Source organism: Lithobates pipiens, unplaced genomic scaffold (assembly GCF_037356315.1).
Source record: "Lithobates pipiens isolate NorthernLeopardFrog02 unplaced genomic scaffold, aLitPip1_a1.2 Scaffold_13, whole genome shotgun sequence".
In the NCBI taxonomy this organism is placed as follows: Eukaryota; Metazoa; Chordata; class Amphibia; order Anura; family Ranidae; genus Lithobates; species Lithobates pipiens.
The window spans coordinates 228201507-228220474 of NW_027507718.1; the positions used below are offsets into that span (position 1 = coordinate 228201507).

Genomic DNA, 18968 nt, shown 5'->3' on the forward strand with positions numbered 1-18968 from the left:
CTTTACTTCACAGCCTCGTGTAGCTCTGCTCCCCCCTTTATTTCACAGCCCCGTGCTCCTCTGCCCCCCCCTCCTTTATTTCACAGCCCCGTGCTCCTCTGCCCCCCCCTCCTTTATTTCACAGCCCCGTGCTCCTCTGCCCCCCCCCCTCCTTTAATTCACAGCCCCGTGCTCCTCTGCCGCCCCCCCCTCCTTTAATTCACAGCCCCATGCTCCTCTGCCCCCCCCTCCTTTAATTCACAGCCCCATGCTCCTCTGCCCCCCCCCTCCTTTAATTCACAGCCCCATGCTCCTCTACCCCCCCCCCTCCTTTAATTCACAGCCCCATGCTCCTCTGCCCCCCCCCTCCTTTAATTCACAGCCCCATGCTCCTCTGCCCCCCCCCCCTCCTTTAATTCACAGCCCCATGCTCCTCTGCCCCCCCCCCCTCCTTTAATTCACAGCCCCATGCTCCTCTACCCCCCCCCCTCCTTTAATTCACAGCCCCGTGCTCCTCTGCCCCCCCCCTCCTTTAATTCACAGCCCCATGCTCCTCTGCCCCCCCCCCTCCTTTAATTCACAGCCCCATGCTGCTCTGCCCCCTTTACTTCACAGCCCTATGCAGCTCTGCCCCCCCTTTACTTCACAGCCCCGTGTAGCTCTGCCCCCCCCCTTTACTTCACACCCCCGTGTAGCTCTGCCCCCCCCCCTTTACTTCACACCCCCGTGTAGCTCTGCCCCCCTCCCCACCTTTACTTCACAGCCCCGTGTTGCTCTGCCCCCCCCCACCTTTACTTCACAGCCCCGTGTAGCTCTGCCCCCCCCACCTTTACTTCACAGCCCCGTGTAGCACTGCCCCCCCCCCCCCTTTACTTCACAGCCTCGTGTAGCACTGCCCCCCCCTTTTTACTTCACAGCCCCGTGTAGCTCTGCCCCCCCCCCCTTTACTTCACAGTCCCATGTAGCTCTGCCCCCCTCCTCATTTCACAGCACAGCCTCCTTTACTTCTCGGCCCTATACAGCTCTGCCCTTTACTTCACAGCCCACCTTTACATTACAGCTACCCTGCAGCTCTGCCCCCACTTTACTTCACAGCCCCCTGCATCTCTGCCTCCCCCTTACATCACAGTGCCCTGTAGCTCTAGGCCCCCCTTCACAACCCCATGCAGCTCTGGCCCCCCTTTACTTTACAGCCCTATGCAGCTCTGGGTCCCCCCTCTCTACATGACAGCCTACTGCAGCTCTGCCCCCCCCCCCTTACATCACAACCCCATGTAGCTATGCCCCCCTTATTTTCCAGCCCCCTGCAGCTCTGACCCCCCCCTTTTATATCACAGCACCCTTTTCTTCACAGCCCCATGCAACTCTGCCCCCTCCTTTACTTCACAGGCCCATGCAGCTCTGCAACCCCCCCCCCCCTTCACAGCCCTATGCAATTCTGCCCTCCCCTTCCCCTCACTGCCCCCTACAGCTTTGGCCTCCTTCACATCACAATCCCCTGCATCTCTGCCCCCCTATTACATCACTGCCCCCTGCAGCTCTGGCTCCCCTTTACATCACTGTCCCCTGCAGCTAATCCTCACCCTTCATATCACGGCTCTGCAATATCCTACCTTACTCAGGCACACATAGCAGGAGGTACAGCAGCAGGTACAGCAGCACTACATGAAGCCTAGGTTTACACTGGTGCCATGCAGACACTGCATGTGATTCACACAGAAATCACACCGCATTCCCATGCGCACCAGATGTGATGTCTGTGTGGTGCAATTTCAGCCATCAACTTTGTATAACTGAAATCGCATCACATCCACACCAAAATGGTGCAGGACCTGTTTTTCCCCCCGCACCTGACACGCATCACAAGGGTGTTCATACACCTGTGATGCGATTCTAGCAATCACACTGTGTTTTGCGATCTGTTTCGGGGTGTTGATAAGATAACATTGACACCCGCAACAGACTTTGTGGACGCCGTGCGCTTGCAATATGTGGGAAATGCACAGGATTCCCTGCCTTTCCCACATCACATAAGTGTGAAACAGGGCGGAAAGTGGGAGCGGGAACTGCTGGAGTTAATTTTTCATATTAACAGGCTGGTGATTGGTTGCTAGGACCGTCCATCATCCGAGCAACCAATCACCTGCTGTTTAATCTGAAAAGGTAACTTGTGCAGCTTCCACCATCCATCTAGTGTGCAGTGCCTCCTACTTTGTGTGCAAAACTGTTCTTGCTCCCGCTCTACACTCTGCTGTGAAAGAGTGGCAGCAGAGGCGGGGAGGAAGAATTGGCTTCTAAATGGTGGGACAGCCACTGTCCAGATGGGACCGTGACTCGGACTGAATCCAGACCGTGGTCACCCTTTAGTAAGGCCTGGCATATCCGATTGCAAACTATGCATTAAAGCAAGCTTTTTAAAGCATGAATAAAAACATATAAAAAAAAATATTCAGATTAAGCTCATCTTTCACAATAATAACAATAAACATTAACAAGGCTTTAGATACCTTTTAAGATAGCAAAATCAATGCAAGTGCCACAAAGCAAATAACTTAAGTACTCTGAATGAAGGATTTTTTTTTAAACATTGTAGGCTGATCATACAGATTTTACAACTAACTGATAAGAGCAAAATATATTAAAAAGAACATTTAGAGAAACTGGAATGTTTCTGGATTACCCCCGATTTTGATGATCTTTCTTCATCAGAGTTTGAGTCATCTGCCTCAACTGTTTTCTTAACCTCAGGGTCCGGTTTGGGCCTGTCTGCTTTGCTTACTGGTTTTTCTTTGACCTTTTTGTTATCTGTGTAACAAGTGACTGGGTTGCTAGGATTGGGTGGAGCACGAGGAGAGGTTGTTGAAACCGCAAGTCCTTTGGAGGTGCCTTTTTTTGGCTTTTTACTGCTGGATTTGGGAGAGTCTATGTTTGGTGGTCTCTTGCTGGAAGGTTTTGCATCAGAAGGACCCCCTTTTGGAGACATGTTCTCCAGTTTGGGTTCTTTTAGGGTCAGTTTTTGTTCCTTGAAGGCTACTTTAACAGGTGCTTTTTCTTCCTTAGTTGGTTTGTTCTCAGCTGGTTTTCGAGAGGAAGAAGATTCTTTAACTGGTTTACTTATGTCACTTTCCTTGCTTTTACTTTCTGAATCTTTCCTCATTCGTTCTCTATGTTCTTTTGTTACTTTGTGGGGTTTTGATGCTTTGTTGCTGTCTTTGCTGCTTTCCTGTAAACAGAACATTGCATTATAAGAAACTTAAAATGGTCACAAATCTGTCACGAGAGATTAAACTAGAAAATGGCAAACATACAAACCTTTGAGGGATGCGATGATGGCTTTGCTTTCTTTGGATCGGAGAATGCAGAGAGAGGAATTGTAGGTAACATGGGGTAGTCTGGACTAGGTCTTGATACAGTTTCTGCCCCCTCTGGCATAACCATCACCTTAAATATAAAATGTTACATCAGCAGACAAACTTGGTATGTAATCGTGGACAGATTCAGACCTTCTATACTAAGGTAACGAATACTCATAAAACCTGTGAAAACTTCCTATCTATGCACAACTAGGTGATCATTCCAAGGTCAAAAAGATACAACTATCAAAATGTGGGTTAAACTGTTTCCATAAGAAATTCAAACCAGAAATTATTTTGTGGAGTGCTGAGATGTATACTTGTAATATTAGTAGTTATTAACTTTTAATATAAGCTAACTTAGCAGCATTACTGTACTCACAGGAAGCAGCTAGAAATAGGAAGTCTTGGGTAAAAACCCCTCAAAAATGGGGGCGGGGGATATTTTTTCAGGTTTTTTTTATGGAACAATTGGAAGAAAAAAAAAAGTGTGGAATATGTTTTTTTACAATGATAATATATTTATGTCATGTTATTCAAACTATATAATAAGCAAATCCTGGGATACATTTCAAGTAACACTGTACATCTGGATGCAGTTCCTGAACCAGAGAAATATGCATTTCTGCCACTCGGGGAATTGGAGGGGAAAGGCTTCAGTTTAGTTTGCTTGTTTTTCCATCCAGTCCCCCCCCCCCCCCCCCCCCCACCCACACAGTTAGGTGATTGTTGGGATACAGTAGATAATGGTTTCTGTCCTCTTAGGTCTTAATTGACAGGTAAGAAGGTCAATTTGTCTGACAAAATTTGTTTATCTTATTTAACCTTTAAATGATTCCTATGAATGTTCTCCACAAATCACAGTATAATGCTTCCCTATAGTCTGGTCAGTAAATAGTTTTTTTCTTTTTCTTCTCTCAGTAACATGGTGAAATCAGCATCTAGAGTTTGTAAACATTTCCACAGTGCAATTTCTGCTGAGAGCAAAGCTGCAATTTGCAAATATTGTGAGAAGAAATATTCTTTTCCAAATGCTACAAGGATAACAAAACACATCCTGGCATGCCAGCTGTGCTCTAAAGACATTAAAAAATACTTTATGGAATGTAATGACCAGAATGAAAATGCAAGTAGCTTTTCCCTCCAGAGTTCTCATTCCAGAAACACTCCTTCTGCTGCTTTTGTATCAAAGTGTTTCTTTACCAGCAGCATCTTCAAGTAAGTGTTACAAACCAAAAAAAATACACAATACTTCATTTCCTAGATAAAATGACACCTGAAAATCAGGAGAACATTCATTCATCAAGTTCTTATAAGAGCAATATACGCTTCTGTATTAACATTGCCCATAACTGAAAATGCATATTGGCAGAAAGCTATTCAATTATTAGGAGGAAAAGGGAGGGGGGGAAAAGGGGGTGATTACCTGTTCTCATGGAATAACAATTATGGTATATGTTAAAGCGGGAGTCTGCCGGGAGTCCGCGTTTTTTTTTTAAAAGCCAGCAGTTACAAATACTGCAGCTGCTGACTTTTAAAATAGTGACACTTACCTGTCCAGCGCGCCCGCGATGTCGGCCCCCGAAGCCGATCTCTCGATCGTCTCTCGGGTGCTGCCGCCGCCATCTTGGGTATGGGAATCAGGAAGTGGAGCCTTTCGGCTTCATTTCCCGGTTCCCTACTGCGCATGCGCGAGTCGCGCTGCGCAATAAGGATGGACCCGCTGCCTCTGGGATCTGTGCGTTTCCCAGCAGGCAGCGGGGGACTTTCGGAAAGGGGCGTAATCTACGCCCCTTTCCGCAGAGAGCTATCCCGGAAGTGGGTGCAGATACCTGTACTGTACAGGTACCTGCACCCCCCTCCCCCCTGAAAGGTGCCAATTGTGGCGCCGGAGGGGGGGAGGAATCCAATGAGCGGAAGGTCCACTTTAGGGTGGACCTCTGCTTTAAGGACATTTCATTCATACATTTGTAATGAAAAATTAAAGCAAGTTTAGTTTATTTACTAAATAAGCTGTACTTTTAAATAATACTTTTATATACACTGCATTTCATGTTACCAGTGTAACAAAATTACTTTTAATTTGTAAAACTGCACCACATTGATTTTTTTTTTTGATTTTTTTTTTTCCAGAAAAACTGGAAAAAAAAAAAAAAAAAAAGTTCTCATGGCTTAAAAAAAAATTCTGGAAATTTTACATCAGCACAAATACCTTAGCAAAGAAAAGACACAACGGGAGATGGAAGAATGCTGCTCACCCCAAAAATACAACACAAGGGAGAAGGGTTCCCCCAAAGTGGGAGGGTTTGGGGGAACCCTTCTCCCTTGTGCAGTACCTTGATATCTTTCAAAACATAATCAGTTTTTTAGCTGTAATCAAGAAATTGGAGATCCAGTGTGAAAGGGGGGGTCACACTTTTTTCATGTCCTGTAAATTTGATTATATATCCAACTTTTGGAGAAGATTAAAGTGGTATTAAACCAAAAATGAAAATATAATTTATTGCAGATTACCAATTTTTTGGTTGTGGTGGCTGCATTTGTTTTCTTCTTTCAACTTTCTTTACCTGACCAAGCTATCCAGCAAAAGGTAGCAGTTAAGGGTTGAGACAACCCATTTACCATTAACTGTGTGCTTATAATGATCAGCTTTTATTAATTTACTATATACGTAAAACCTTTATTCCAATATGAAAAAAATGTACCTGCTCTTCCACCCACAGTGGAGACACCCTAGGACAGATCACCATGTATCATGTAAACTGGGCCTAAAAAAAAATGCTGCTTTTGCAGGCGTTTGTCATTTTTTGTTTTGTTTTTTTCAGCCTTTAAAAGCACTTCTATGTTAGCCTATGTGTCCATGCACACATAGGCATTCACAGGTGTATTAGAAGAAGCGTTAAAAGGGCTTATAAAAAAAAAAAAAAAAAAAGCATCAAAAAAATTAGTATTCCAGCCAATGGAATCCATTAAGGCTTAAAATGCTTGACACGCCTAAATGTGTGTGCAATATGTGGCTTTCCTGCCAGGAGTTCTGGTGTATAGAGTAGCAAAGCAAACGACCTGTGAGTATGAGACTTAAAAAGTAGCACTAATGAAGTTACCAAATTTAAAGAATGGTAAACTGCAATTTTTAAATTTTTTTTTTGTTTAAGGGATTAATACTGCTTTAAAGTGGTTGTAAACCCTTACAATCAACTTTGACCTACAGGTAAGTCTAGATTAAGGCTTACCTGTAGGTTCAAGAAATATCTCCTAAACATACACGAAGAAAACAGACTTTCACCAATAAACATGAGTTTGTAAGAAGTTGTCCTGAAGGTACTGTACCTAGGTATACATAGTTCACGTTTTCTTGTCAGTATCCATTAGCAATATCATAATGGTTCCTTCTGTGACAACTTACGCGCCACTGCAAATCCTTTGTAGTCCCCTCTGACTACTTACCCCTCCTGCTTTGAGCAGCTTCCTACGGAATTCCTTGGTTGGATTATTGAAGGTCAGCTTCTCACAGCGCAGATGGTTTACTGGTGGATTTCCCTCCAGGTTTAAAAACAAATCATATGTAAAACACACCTTCTTGGGTTCTTCCTGCACAAGAAACAACAATAATTGAATATTGCATTTTTTTTTAAAACCAAAGTATAAAAATAATGAATAAAATCTATAACTACCTTATTTTTAAAGTATACTTCAATCGGTAAAATGAAGCCAGCATATCCAGTTTCTTCTACTTTGTAAGGGGGTTCCTTGCACACTACAAGAAATAAGATTCAAATGTGGCTGCAAGAACCAAGGTAAGTCAACTACACCATTAACCAGAACTCTAGGATATGAATGCATCTGGGATAGGCTGTGAACATCTAACACACCTGTCCTTCCCCTACTCCTCCAGATTCTGCAGAGGCCTAAGTTAGCTCTATAGTTTGGGTATCAAATGACTCCCCATAGTCTCCTATAGGGACTTTTGTTACCAATAAATATGCTATGAATAAAGACACAGCAGGACCTGGTGGAATGAGTGTATGGCTCAGAATCTTTAGAAGACAGAGTGGTGAAAAACAGGCACAAGTGAGATGTACATCTCAGAATCACCTACCTTCTCTTTAGCTGTAGACGCTCACTTGCAGTCACATTGATCTGTATTAGAATGTGTTTCCCATTAAAATCAATAGAAATTAGGGTTGCACCAATACCAGTACCTGTGCTGATACTAAACATTTGCTCAAGTACTTGTGCAAAGGATCCGATACCTTTACGATTCACATGCGGTATCCCGCACCGCTCCTGTGTCTTGTCATAGTGACTTCAGTCTGTGTTCAGAGAAGAGCGGTGCGGGAAACCACATGTGATTTTGTCAGGAATCGCACCGATTTCCTGTTCAAGTCACATGTGATTCTTTGCAGTGCAGTTTGAGCCCATTCATTTTGTATAGGTTCAAATCGCACTGCACAGTATCAGTAACTGGAATCTGCGAGCACTTGAGCACAAGTATTGGTACAGGTACTCGCTCTTAAAAAAATGGGTACCAGTGCATCCCTAATAGAAAACATTCACCAACATGCATAATGTGTGTTGCGATCCACATAAATTCACGCCAATGCTCACTGATCAGAGTTTTGACATGCAGACATTTTTTTTGTAGTTGCTGTTTATTTTAACGGAAACACGTGTACTAAAGCAGACAAGTTAAATACTACTTAAATGTTTAATAGGAAATTAACCTTATTAATTACTTACGGTAGGTCTCTTGCACATGAACGTAATCATTTACTGATGCTTTTACTTCGGATCTTGTGGATAGAAAGATCCTGAGTAAAATGTTCTATAAAGACCTTGCATTAATGTGCATATATGTATACAAGTGTAAAATTCTTCTTCTTCCTCTTCTATCTCCCAGTGTTAAAATATAAACACACACATATTCTATTTAATCTAACAGTTCAGTACTCTTTACTGTATTACTGATCTTCATGCAGCCGTGTGCATTGTTCCACAAACAATGATGTACCTGTGTTCAAATTAGGAACAAAAAGGTTTTGCATTATGCCAGTGTGCAAGAGGCCTTCCTGAAGTACAGTTCTTTTTCCAATGTGTCGGAATGTTTTTCTCATGCTCAACATTGTAATGCAGCAGAACTTAAAAATACTTACCACGTTTAGGTCTGGGAAAGCTGTCATGAAGCCTAAAAACCACCTTCTCCACAAAATGTTGAATGTCAAACTGCTCGGGCCCGCGAACAAACACCATCCAGTCATGGGTAAATCCATCAGTAGTTGGCTTCTTCCTTAGCTGAGCACGATGTCCCAGCTCGAGCTTCACCTGAACAGTGCACTAGAAAACAAAATGTAAAATACTCTCACCAAGGAGTCCAACATTTTGCATGTAAGGTTATGCCAAATATCAAATAAACTATGTTCCAAAGCCTAGGCAGACCTAAGCTAGAAAGGCTGTGACAGATATCGTCGCTTGCCATTTGTCACAAGTTGCATCCTAATTTTAAAAAGGCAAAATGTGTTTTTAGGCTTGTTGAAAATTGCACACAAGTAACTAAAATAAACGTGTGCAGACTCATATGTAAGGCAGTTTTGCAAGCCATCCCTGTGTGTGCCAAATACTGTTACCTACTGACTCTCATTAGTTATCATACATCCTAGAGTTCTGCGGTCTTGTAATAAAAAAATAAAAAGAAAAAAAAACATGGGTCTTAGGTATTTATTGTACTAAAAAAAAAAGAAAAAAAAATACTTATCGCCCAGAAATAAAGCTGCCTCGCTGCAACAATGTACAACCCAATCACCATGGACTATTTAATCATTATATAGTAGAAAGGAATAGTACTAGATACATTCAGGGGTCAAAAACTGAAGACTGGAGAAGTATTTTACCAGCTGGTACGTTTCCAATATCAGCAGACCCTGAAGGTTGAATACATCATTAAACAGTACTAGCCCATGCTAGAGGTCAACTGCACATCAAAGCGGAGACAGGCACTCATGACAGACAACACAATCCAGTTACATTTTGTAGTTGTCATGTTGTACAGTAATCAAAAGTACAATGGTGTTAGATCCTCTAGCAGCTATACAGTCAGGTCCATAAATATTGGGACATCAACACAATTCTAATCTTTTTGGCTCTATACACCACCACAATGGATTTAAAACGAAACAAACAAGATGTGCTTTAACTGCAGACTTTCAGCTTTAATTTGATTTACATCCAAATCAGGTGAACGGTGTAGGAATAACAACAGTTTCTATATGTGCCTCCCACTTTTTAAAAGGACCAAAAGTAGGGATGAGCTCAGGCGTGTTTGCACGGACCACATGCCGAGCCCGCCAGGAAGTCAGCGCAGCGCTGCACTAATCACAGGCAGCGAGACATTGCCCGATCTCTGCAGCGCACATCGGGGCAATGTCTCACTGCCTGTGATTAGCGCAGCGCCGACTTCCTGGCGGGCTCTGCACGTGTTCCATGCGAACACGCCTGAGCTCATCCTTAACCAAAAGTAATGGGACAATTGGCTGCTCAGCTGTTCCATGGCCAGGGGTGTGTTATTCCCTCATTATCCCATTTACAAGGAGGAGATAAAAGGTCCAGAGTTCAGTTCAAGTGCACTATTTGCATTTGGAATCTGTTGCTGTTAACTCTCAATATGAGATCCAAAGAGCTGTTACTATCAGTGAAGCAAGCCATCATTAGGCTGAAAAAAACAAAACAAACCCTAAAGAGAGATAGCAAAAACATTAGGTATGGCCAAATCAATGGTTTGGAACATCCTTAAAAAGGAAGAACGCACCGGTGAGCTCAGTAACACCAAAAGGCCCGGAATACCACAGAAAACAACTGTGGTGGATGACCGAAGAATTCTTTCTCTGGTGAAAAACCACACCCTTCACAACAGTTGGCCAGATCAAGAACACTCTCCAAGAGGTAAGTGTATGTGTGTCAAAGTCAACAATCAAGAGAAGAAGACTTCACCAGAGTAAATACAGAGGGTTCACCACAAGATGTAAACCATTGGTGAGCCTCAAAAACAGGAAGTCCAGATTACAGTTTGCCAAACATCTAAAAAAAAGTCTTCCCAGTTCTGGAACAACATCCTATGAACAGAGGAGGCCAAGATCAACTTGTACCAGAGTGATGGGGAGAGAAGAGTATGGAGAAGAGAAGGAAAGGAACTTCTCATGATCCAAAGCATACACCATCATCAGTGAAGCATAGTGGTGGTAGTGTCATGGCGTGGGCATGCATGGCTGCCAATGAAACTAGTTCTCTTGTATTTATTGATGATGTGACTGCTGACAAAAGCAGCAGGATGAATTCTGAAGTGTTTCAGGCAATATTATCTGCTCATATTCAGCAAAATGCTTCAGAACTCATTGAAAGGCGCTTCACAGTGCAGATGGACAATGACCTGAAGCATACTGTGAAAGCAACCAAAGAGTTTTTTTTAAAGGGAAAGAAGTGAAATGCTATGCAATGGCCAAGTCAATCAACTGACCTGAATCCGATTGAGCATGCATTTCACTTGCTGAAGACAAAACTGAAGGGAAAGTTCCCCAAGAACAAGCAGGAACTGAAGACAGTTGCAGTAGAGGCCTGGCAGAGCATCACCAGGGATGAAACCCAGCGTCTGGTGATGTCTGCAAAGGATTTGCAACCAAGTATTAAAAAGTGAAAGTTTGATGGATGATTGTTAATCTGTCCCATTACTTTTCATCCCTTAAAAAGTGGGAGGCACATATACAAACTGTTGTAATTCCTACACCTTTCATCTGATTTGGATGTAAACACCCTCACATTAAAGTCGACAATCTGCAGTTAAAGCACATCTTGTTCATTTCATTTAAAATCCATTGTGGTGGTGTATATAGAGCCAAAAAGATTAGAATTTTGTCAATGTCAAAAGGTAAACAGAAAGTATCCTAAAAAGAACAAAGTATCCGAGAGGCTATGCTGTCCCTGAGCAGGTCGATTTTCAGTTTTATCCCGCTGATTGGTTGCTATGAAGCATCACAGAATAAGCAAATTTGTTCCTCGTGCACTTTCAGAATTCTTTATCTGTTTGCAGAAACCTTCACATTTACATGTTTCTAAGCCAAAGAGCAAATGGTTAGGCATTCTGGTAAATTCTGAGGCTTTGTTTAGACACGAGACTCTTCACTTCAGGCTGTGTTCATCTGAGCAATTCAATGTTCCTAAATTGAATTACCATTGAAGAGATGCTTTACTTTAGATGAATTGTGTATATTTCAAATGTGCAAGAAGCGCCATCCTACAATAACTGACTAGATTTCTAGAACTCTGTGTATGTGGAGATGGATCCATGAAAATACCAGTATACACAACCATATACTACTGCACATCATTACATTATAAATAATAAAAAAATAACAAGGATGAAAAAGGAAGTACTGTTTTCTTTCAGTTCCCAGAAATGTTTGTAATGGTTTCCTAATTGCTTTTGTAAATTCACACTTATAAAATGAAAATGCAGCCATCACATCACTAGTGACATTAAAATGCTATTAGTGAAAGGGTTAACTACTCATACTCTTTATAGAAATATCTAGAACATAACAGTTATCTTTCCAAACTTGAGATCTCCCCAGCTATTCACCCATCTGTAGAAAAAGAAAGGATGAATCGCTGTAATACAAAATAAAGATTCTGTCTCTATTGGAATAATACAGACATTTTAATCTGTATTGGTTCCTCCAAAACCAGCAAGAAATGATGGAAGTCATCGTATCACAGGAAACTGAATTTAGCATTAAAGAGAAATGGTAGCCAAATCGTTAAATACCCTCTTGTGACAGCTAGCCATTTAGATACATTTCTCACATTACACAGCGTGACAGGTGACATTACTGATTCAGCAACTCAGCTTTCCTTGTCACCCTCCACTATCAGCCATCTCATTGGACAAAGAGTCAGCATCACTTCTGTCCACTGAGCTGACCGGGCAGAATGAAACTGACCCAGCAAGCACAACTATACGACCCATCCTAGAATTTAGATTACAAAAAAGAAAGTCAGGAAGGGAGTAATAACCTCATCCATATCCTTTTACATTACTGTTTAGTGTGACCTGCTACAGAGCAGAACTCCAATTTTATTATTTTAGTAAACATTAGCAGAAGTTTCCTTACAGACTGCTTTAAGCTACATTCTTCAAACCATTCAACTTTGTACAATGTGCTGTACATGACATACCCTGGTGACCGCCTACTCCTTACACTGTGCTATACATGACATATTCCAGTGTTGTATGTGACATACCCTGGGACCACCTACTCCTTACACTCCGCTGTACATGAGATACCCTGGGACCACCTACTCCTTACACTCCACTGTACATGACATACCCTGGAACCGCCTATTCCTTACACTGTGCTATACTTATATAGCTTATACTTATATTCCAGTGTTGTATGTGACATACTCTAAGACAGTCTAGTCTATAAAGTGTGCTCCATGGCACACACTTAGGTCTGGATTATGTCACATTCAGTACAGTGTAGCCCAATTTTACAAGCCATGCACTATGCTACTTACTCCATACCAATACACTTTCTCTGCCATAATTTACGTTATATATGCCATATCTTTAATTATTGCCAATTCTATTTGTACTACTAGGTCTTCGAATTCCAAGCTATTCAACGAACCAGAACTATTTTACAAGAATAAAAGTCCTGACACAAAAATATAATACCATATGAGATTTTACCTACAAGTGCTCATTCTACAAAGCCCCAAACCCTTGCTACTATGGGTTTATTTCTTCTGCCCTTGTAAAGCCAAATATACCAGGTCCCTTCACTGATGCCAGTTCCAGGTGGGGGAACTTGGACCACTTTATTAACGTTGCCCGTCACTGTGCTTGGGCCTCTCCTAAATGTAAAATTTTCTCCTATTTGACCCACACTACCCTTGCCTGTTAGCATGCCTATTCCACTATCAATTTTAATTGAGGCATGCTTGGTCCATTCACTAGTTGTGTTTCTGCTAGTTTGGCCCATAAGTCCCCCCTTTTGTTGCTTGTTTGTCTCACACAATCATCCTCCTCCTGCTTGCTTGGCTCACCCAGTCTCCCTTAGCTGCTTGCTTGATCCACTTAGTCCTCCAAACCTGTTTGTTTGCCTTCCCCACCTAGTCCTCCCATTGCTGCCTGCTTGCCTGACTCACCCAGACCTCCCATTGCTGGTTGCTTTCTCTCGCCTACTCAGTCCTCCCCTCGCCATTTGCTTACCTGGTCCACCTTGTCTTCCTCTTGCCGATTATATGCTTAGCCCACTCTTGTTCTCCCCTTATTGGGCCCACTCTTTCTACTTGCTTTTTCTTGTCTTCTCCCCAACTACCTTTCTGAACTTAAAATGTAAGTAACCTTGCTGTAAACTCGAAACTCCTAATCTCTAAGCTTGTCCCAAGTCAGGGACTCAAAATGCTGAAGATATTGGATCAGCAACAACAGTTAGGCAACTAGGAAGTCAGCAATAACACCCTGCATAAATCTTATATTCCATGTGGCCATATTAGGTCAATGATGTCACGCGTATTCCCACCCTTTGTGTATTTGCAGCAGTAGAGCTGCAAATGCTCTGGCCATAGTTGCCAGGAGAGTTATGAGTGACAGCTACCATCCAGGTTCAGTTTAATCAAACCTGTGTTTGTCCCTCATGGCAACTAGGGATGAGCTCTGACAGGTTTGAACATGAGTGCGGAGCTATCCTGCCAGTAAGCAGTCAAAGCTGGCAGCCAATCATAGGTTGTGCAGGGGGCATGTATTATATGTGCAGCTGCAAAGTGGAGAATACCTCTGCCACCTATGACTGGCTGTCACCTCTGAAAGCTTCCCAGCACGATAGCTCAGGCTGGTTCGGACTCGTATCCAAACTAGGGATCGACCAATATCATTTTCTCAGTGCAGATACAATACCGATATTTCAGCCACCTCTCCTGACAATATTTTGTACATTTAAAAAAAAAAAAATTTTACACTGTCATTTAACTTTTTTTTTTTTAATCCCTGTTATTGCCGTCACAAGGAACGTAAACATCCCTTGTGACAAGTACTATTTAGGGAGAGATCGGGGGTCTATAAGGCCCCAAACCCCTCGTTTGCACTTTAAAGTATGCAAAACGTCAAGCTTGGCGTTTTTGAATACTTTATTTTTTAAAACGGGTGCCTTTAAGATGCCAGTAATCCGGGAAGTGATGTCATGACATCGCTTTCGGATTATTAGATCTGAGACCCAAACGAAGCATCGGCTTTGTTCAGGTCTTCGGCCAGTCAGCTGAGGTGCCGGCTGGTTTCTTGGGCCTTTTCGCTGGGACAGGAGAGCCCAGGCGAGCGGCGGGATGGGACGTCCCCTCCCGTTGTTTGGAATAACAGCCAAGGGCTGCTGAGCCACATCGGTTGTTATTACAATAAAGCCAACCATCCGTTCTAAACAATGGTACCGGGGTAATGCCTGCAGCTGCATGCACCACCCAGGTAAAACCCCTTGAAGCAATAGAGGCAAATATTGGTCTACTTTGTGAATGATACCAATTTTTCAGAGAATGCTGATATCAGGCGCTGATAATCGGCCTTACCAATAATCGGTCAATCCCTAGTCCAAAACACGCCATAGCTCATCACTACTGACAACACTAAACCCCTACTTCACAATTAGAGGCAGTGTTGTCAGCCCACCATGTACATTTACAGTTATGCTGTGTCTACGCACAACTACCTTGTTATTACTGATAAATTAAGCCCTACCACCCACCTTCAAGGGTCTGTATCAAGTATTGGAAATGCATTGTTTACCAACTGTTTTCTTATCAGAAAAAATGAATGAAGATTGGTCTACACATATTAACATAGTGGAGCGTGCTGGATTACTCTAGCAGAAACGTCTCCTAAACAAGGCAATCTATTATACATACAATCGGGGATGTCAATAAGGCGGTACAGCCAGCCCTCCTATATGAGGCCCAGGCCCCATCAGTTCAACAGGGTAGCCTGGGCACCTGACGAGCAGTTGTACCACTTTGTTGCTAAAAACCCATCCCTCTGTGGAAAGGAGGAGAAGCCGGCAGAGGGAGCCACAGCAAGTATCTGCGTTTACTATGGAAGCTTCTGTACAAAGCACTTCCTGTTCATTCATCTCCAGTGCAGCTGAGGCTGCAATGAAAGGGATTGAGGAATCATTTTCTCAAAAGCGAGACATCAGAGGTCTGTTTATATCACCAAAGCACTCCCAACAGGGCTGTTAAAAAATAAAGAAAAAAAGACATTAAAAAAATTGTTAAATATAATTAAAAAAAATAATAAAAGTGGCTGTATAGGTCTATTTTTTAACTTTTACCTACAGGTAAGCCTATAATAAGGCTTACCTGTAGATAGAAAAAAAATATCTCCTAAACCATATTCCCCTGGCAATGAGCCACTGACTGAAGCGGCGCATGCGTGCAGGGGATTCTCGGCTGAAAGCTCGGCAGACGCCGAACCCTGCCGGAAAGAAGTCTCCCGCACGCATACATGGGAGTAACGACATCACAGCTCCAGCCACTCACAACACTGGAGCCGCGATACCCAGAAGACACGCCGAGGAAACATGTCATCTCCCTCGGCGTGGACCAGGTGAGATACCGACGCCTCATTCTAAGGTAAGTATTTCATAATGAGCTAGTATGTATCGCATACTAGTTCATTATGCCTTTTGCCTTACAGGGTTATTAAAAAAAGTGTCAGCGGGTATACAACCGCTTTAAGGGCCCCTCACATTCGCTTTCCTCTCTGAAGAGCACGTGAAGGAGCTTTTGGATCGTTCTGCATAAAGCGTTTGACAGGAGGTAAGGAGGCATTGTACCGCCTCCTGACTGCCTGCTTGCTTCAACCCTGCACTAGTGGGACGCAACCTTATGCATTGCACGAGAGGTTGCGGGGCACTTGCAAAGCAGCGCCATTCACTTTAACAGAGTATAATCCTGGCCGTGAGTACAAAACAAAGCATGGTGCCCGCAGCATGTGTAAACTAAGGATGAGCTCAGGCGTGTTCACAACTCCACGTGCCCGCACCCGCCAGGAAGCCGGCACTAATCACAGGCAGTGAGACATTTTCCCCATTCGTGGCTGAACAGATCGTGAAATGTCCCACTACCTGTGATTAGTGCTGCAGAGTGTCAGCTTCCTGGCGGGCGCAGGCACGTGAAGTTGCGAACATGCCTGAGCTCATCCTTTGTATAAACCCTCCAGGCGCTGACTCCGCAGCTTAAGGAGATAGTGGTTGTGGGGAGGTAAAAGCGCATGTCAACCCTAGGGCTTTATCGCTCCACTCTCCACCCTAAGGGCTCATTCACACAGGTCCTTTGGTCATGTGAATGAGTGGTTTGTTTATGCGGCTGGAGCTGCCTGTAAGACCCCATACACACTATACAACTTTTGTTGTCTGATTTCCTTTAGATTTACCAAAGCCATGTAATGCAAGGACCTACCTAATTGCACACAAACTGAAACTCTTAAGGTTTGACCTCATATAATATGGAGAAAAAAAAAAAAAAAACATCCAAAGACGAATATTTGATATTACAGTACATTTTCAGGTGCAAACTGATTCAATCTCTACATGTTTTGCCTTGGTTATTGGCTTCTTCGGGAGAATTGACAGCAGGCACAGTTTACACTAGAAATAGAAAGAGTTTTTAAGAAAATATAACATAATAAACAGTTCTGTTATGTATTTTGACAGTTTATTATGTTATCTTTTCTTAAAAACTCTATTTCCAGTGTATACTGTGCCTGATATCAAAATTCTCCTGAAGAAGCCAATAACCAAGGCGAAACATGTAGCGATTGAATCAGTTTGCACCTGAAAATGTACTGTAATATCAAATATTTTTTCTAAATAACCTTGTTGTAAATGTGCACCTTTAAAATCCCCAAAACCTTATTCCTCGAAATATATATTTCTGATATTATATGGTTTTGGTAAATCTGAAGGAAAAAAAAAATCTACAGAAAATTGTATAGTGTGTATCCAGCTTTACTCTCTGGAGATGCAGTGACTGTATGAACACAGCCGCAGATCCTAATCTGACAGGTGTGGACGAGTGGCAATGTATGCACACCGTCTGTATTTGAGGCCATTAAGGATGAGCTCAGAGGTGTTCGCAGCTCCCCGTCAGGAAGCTGACACTCCGCAGCGCTAATCACAGGCACTGAGACATTTCCTGATCTGTACAGCCGCGGACCGGGAAAGGTCTCACTTCCTGTGATTAGCGCTGTGAAGCGCCATCTTCCTGGGAAGGCACATGGAGCTGCGAACGCGCCTGAGCTCTTCTTTAGGGTCCATACACCTGCACCCACACGCCTGTCAAATTAGGACTTGCGGCTGTGTTCATACAGACGCAGCATCCCCCATAGGATAACATAGGCTGCCTGCACACAGCCTCAGCCACGTAAACCTCTGATTCATGCTACATCACCCATACGAATGAGCCCCAACACCTCATTTACACACACACAGCTTTATTTAGGAACTCAATACAGCATTGGGTTTTAGATTTGGCAGGAATTGTGGAAGTCATGTTGTGTTTGTGGCCACTAATATTGGTTTTAGTTTATTTTTAGCGGAAATATTGCTTGTGTCGGGTAGACTGTACAGGGCCCTGGGATTTCTCCCAGCAGTCCTGTATACTATGAGGAAGGTCCCTTTCCTTCATAGGGGACACCTGAATGGTGCACACAATGATGTTCTCATTCAAAGTAAATGGCTGGCAGGTATGAGAGTGACAAATGACAAAAGGCTGGAGACCCCAATGAATGGTGTCCTTCTGCTGGGGCCCCTCTGCTCCAGTATAGGGCCCATTCTTCCTCTATATAAGTGGCCCACACGTTCCCATTGTTATTCTCCCCTGCTTTGCTCTGTCATGACAATGAGCCGGCTCTATGTACCTGGCCCTCATTCTGCTTCTATCAGACAAGCTGCTCTCCCCTCTCGCTCACTGATTCTCTTGTTCAGTACCTGACTGTCCATGTCTCTGCGCTCAGATGGTTTCCTTCCTCTCGTGCTCCTCACGGCGCCTACGGCCTCATCCTCCCCTATTACGGCCCTTATGCTTGCGACTTGTTCAGCACAACCAGACCAAAAAAAATATAGAAATGCACCGAATCCGCGAACTCCACACAGCCCCCCGAATAGGCCCGAAACCCCCTTCTGCGCTTAATGGATCAATCCGCCTGCCGATGCCACAGCCGGGATACCGGAATGTACCACCTTGAATCTGACCAATCCGTAGGTTGGTGTAGGCGGTGCTTCCTGTCAGGAAGAGATTAGAGAGAAAGAAGCAGATAGCAAATCGATCCGATAGGCGGAGAGGCTGTGACTGACGTCTAAGTCCACCAATAGCTATCACTCGAGGGTTTCCATAGCGATAGCAGGTTCCGGCTCCACATTCCGAGATTTATCGCTCCGCCTCCTTTTTTTTTTTCTCGAAGAAGTGATTTCTTGTTAAGTGGGGTTATTGTGTTGCAGGGGCAGGCGTCTTGTAGTGGCCGACCGAGGCGGTCTCCTTCTTCTTACATGATCAGGAATCATGTGTAGGCTTTTCCTCCACATACTTCCCTAAGACTTACAT

General features: G+C 43.4%; 1 protein-coding gene across 1 annotated transcript in view; it reads right to left on the minus strand.

The window, feature by feature from the left end:
* The window catches only part of LOC143974679 (protein ENL-like), a 78175-nt gene extending 59519 nt beyond the window's left edge, over positions 1–18656 (minus strand). The window contains exons 1-6 of the mRNA XM_077476301.1: positions 18356–18656; positions 8486–8666; positions 7007–7089; positions 6780–6923; positions 3292–3420; positions 2660–3202 (exon numbers count right to left, since the gene is read on the minus strand). Of these exons, the coding sequence (XP_077332427.1) occupies positions 2660–3202; positions 3292–3420; positions 6780–6923; positions 7007–7089; positions 8486–8666; positions 18356–18367 (1092 nt within the window). The 5' untranslated portion in view covers positions 18368–18656. The remainder of the gene's footprint in view (positions 1–2659; positions 3203–3291; positions 3421–6779; positions 6924–7006; positions 7090–8485; positions 8667–18355) is intronic.
* Positions 18657–18968: the final 312 nt, after the last annotated feature.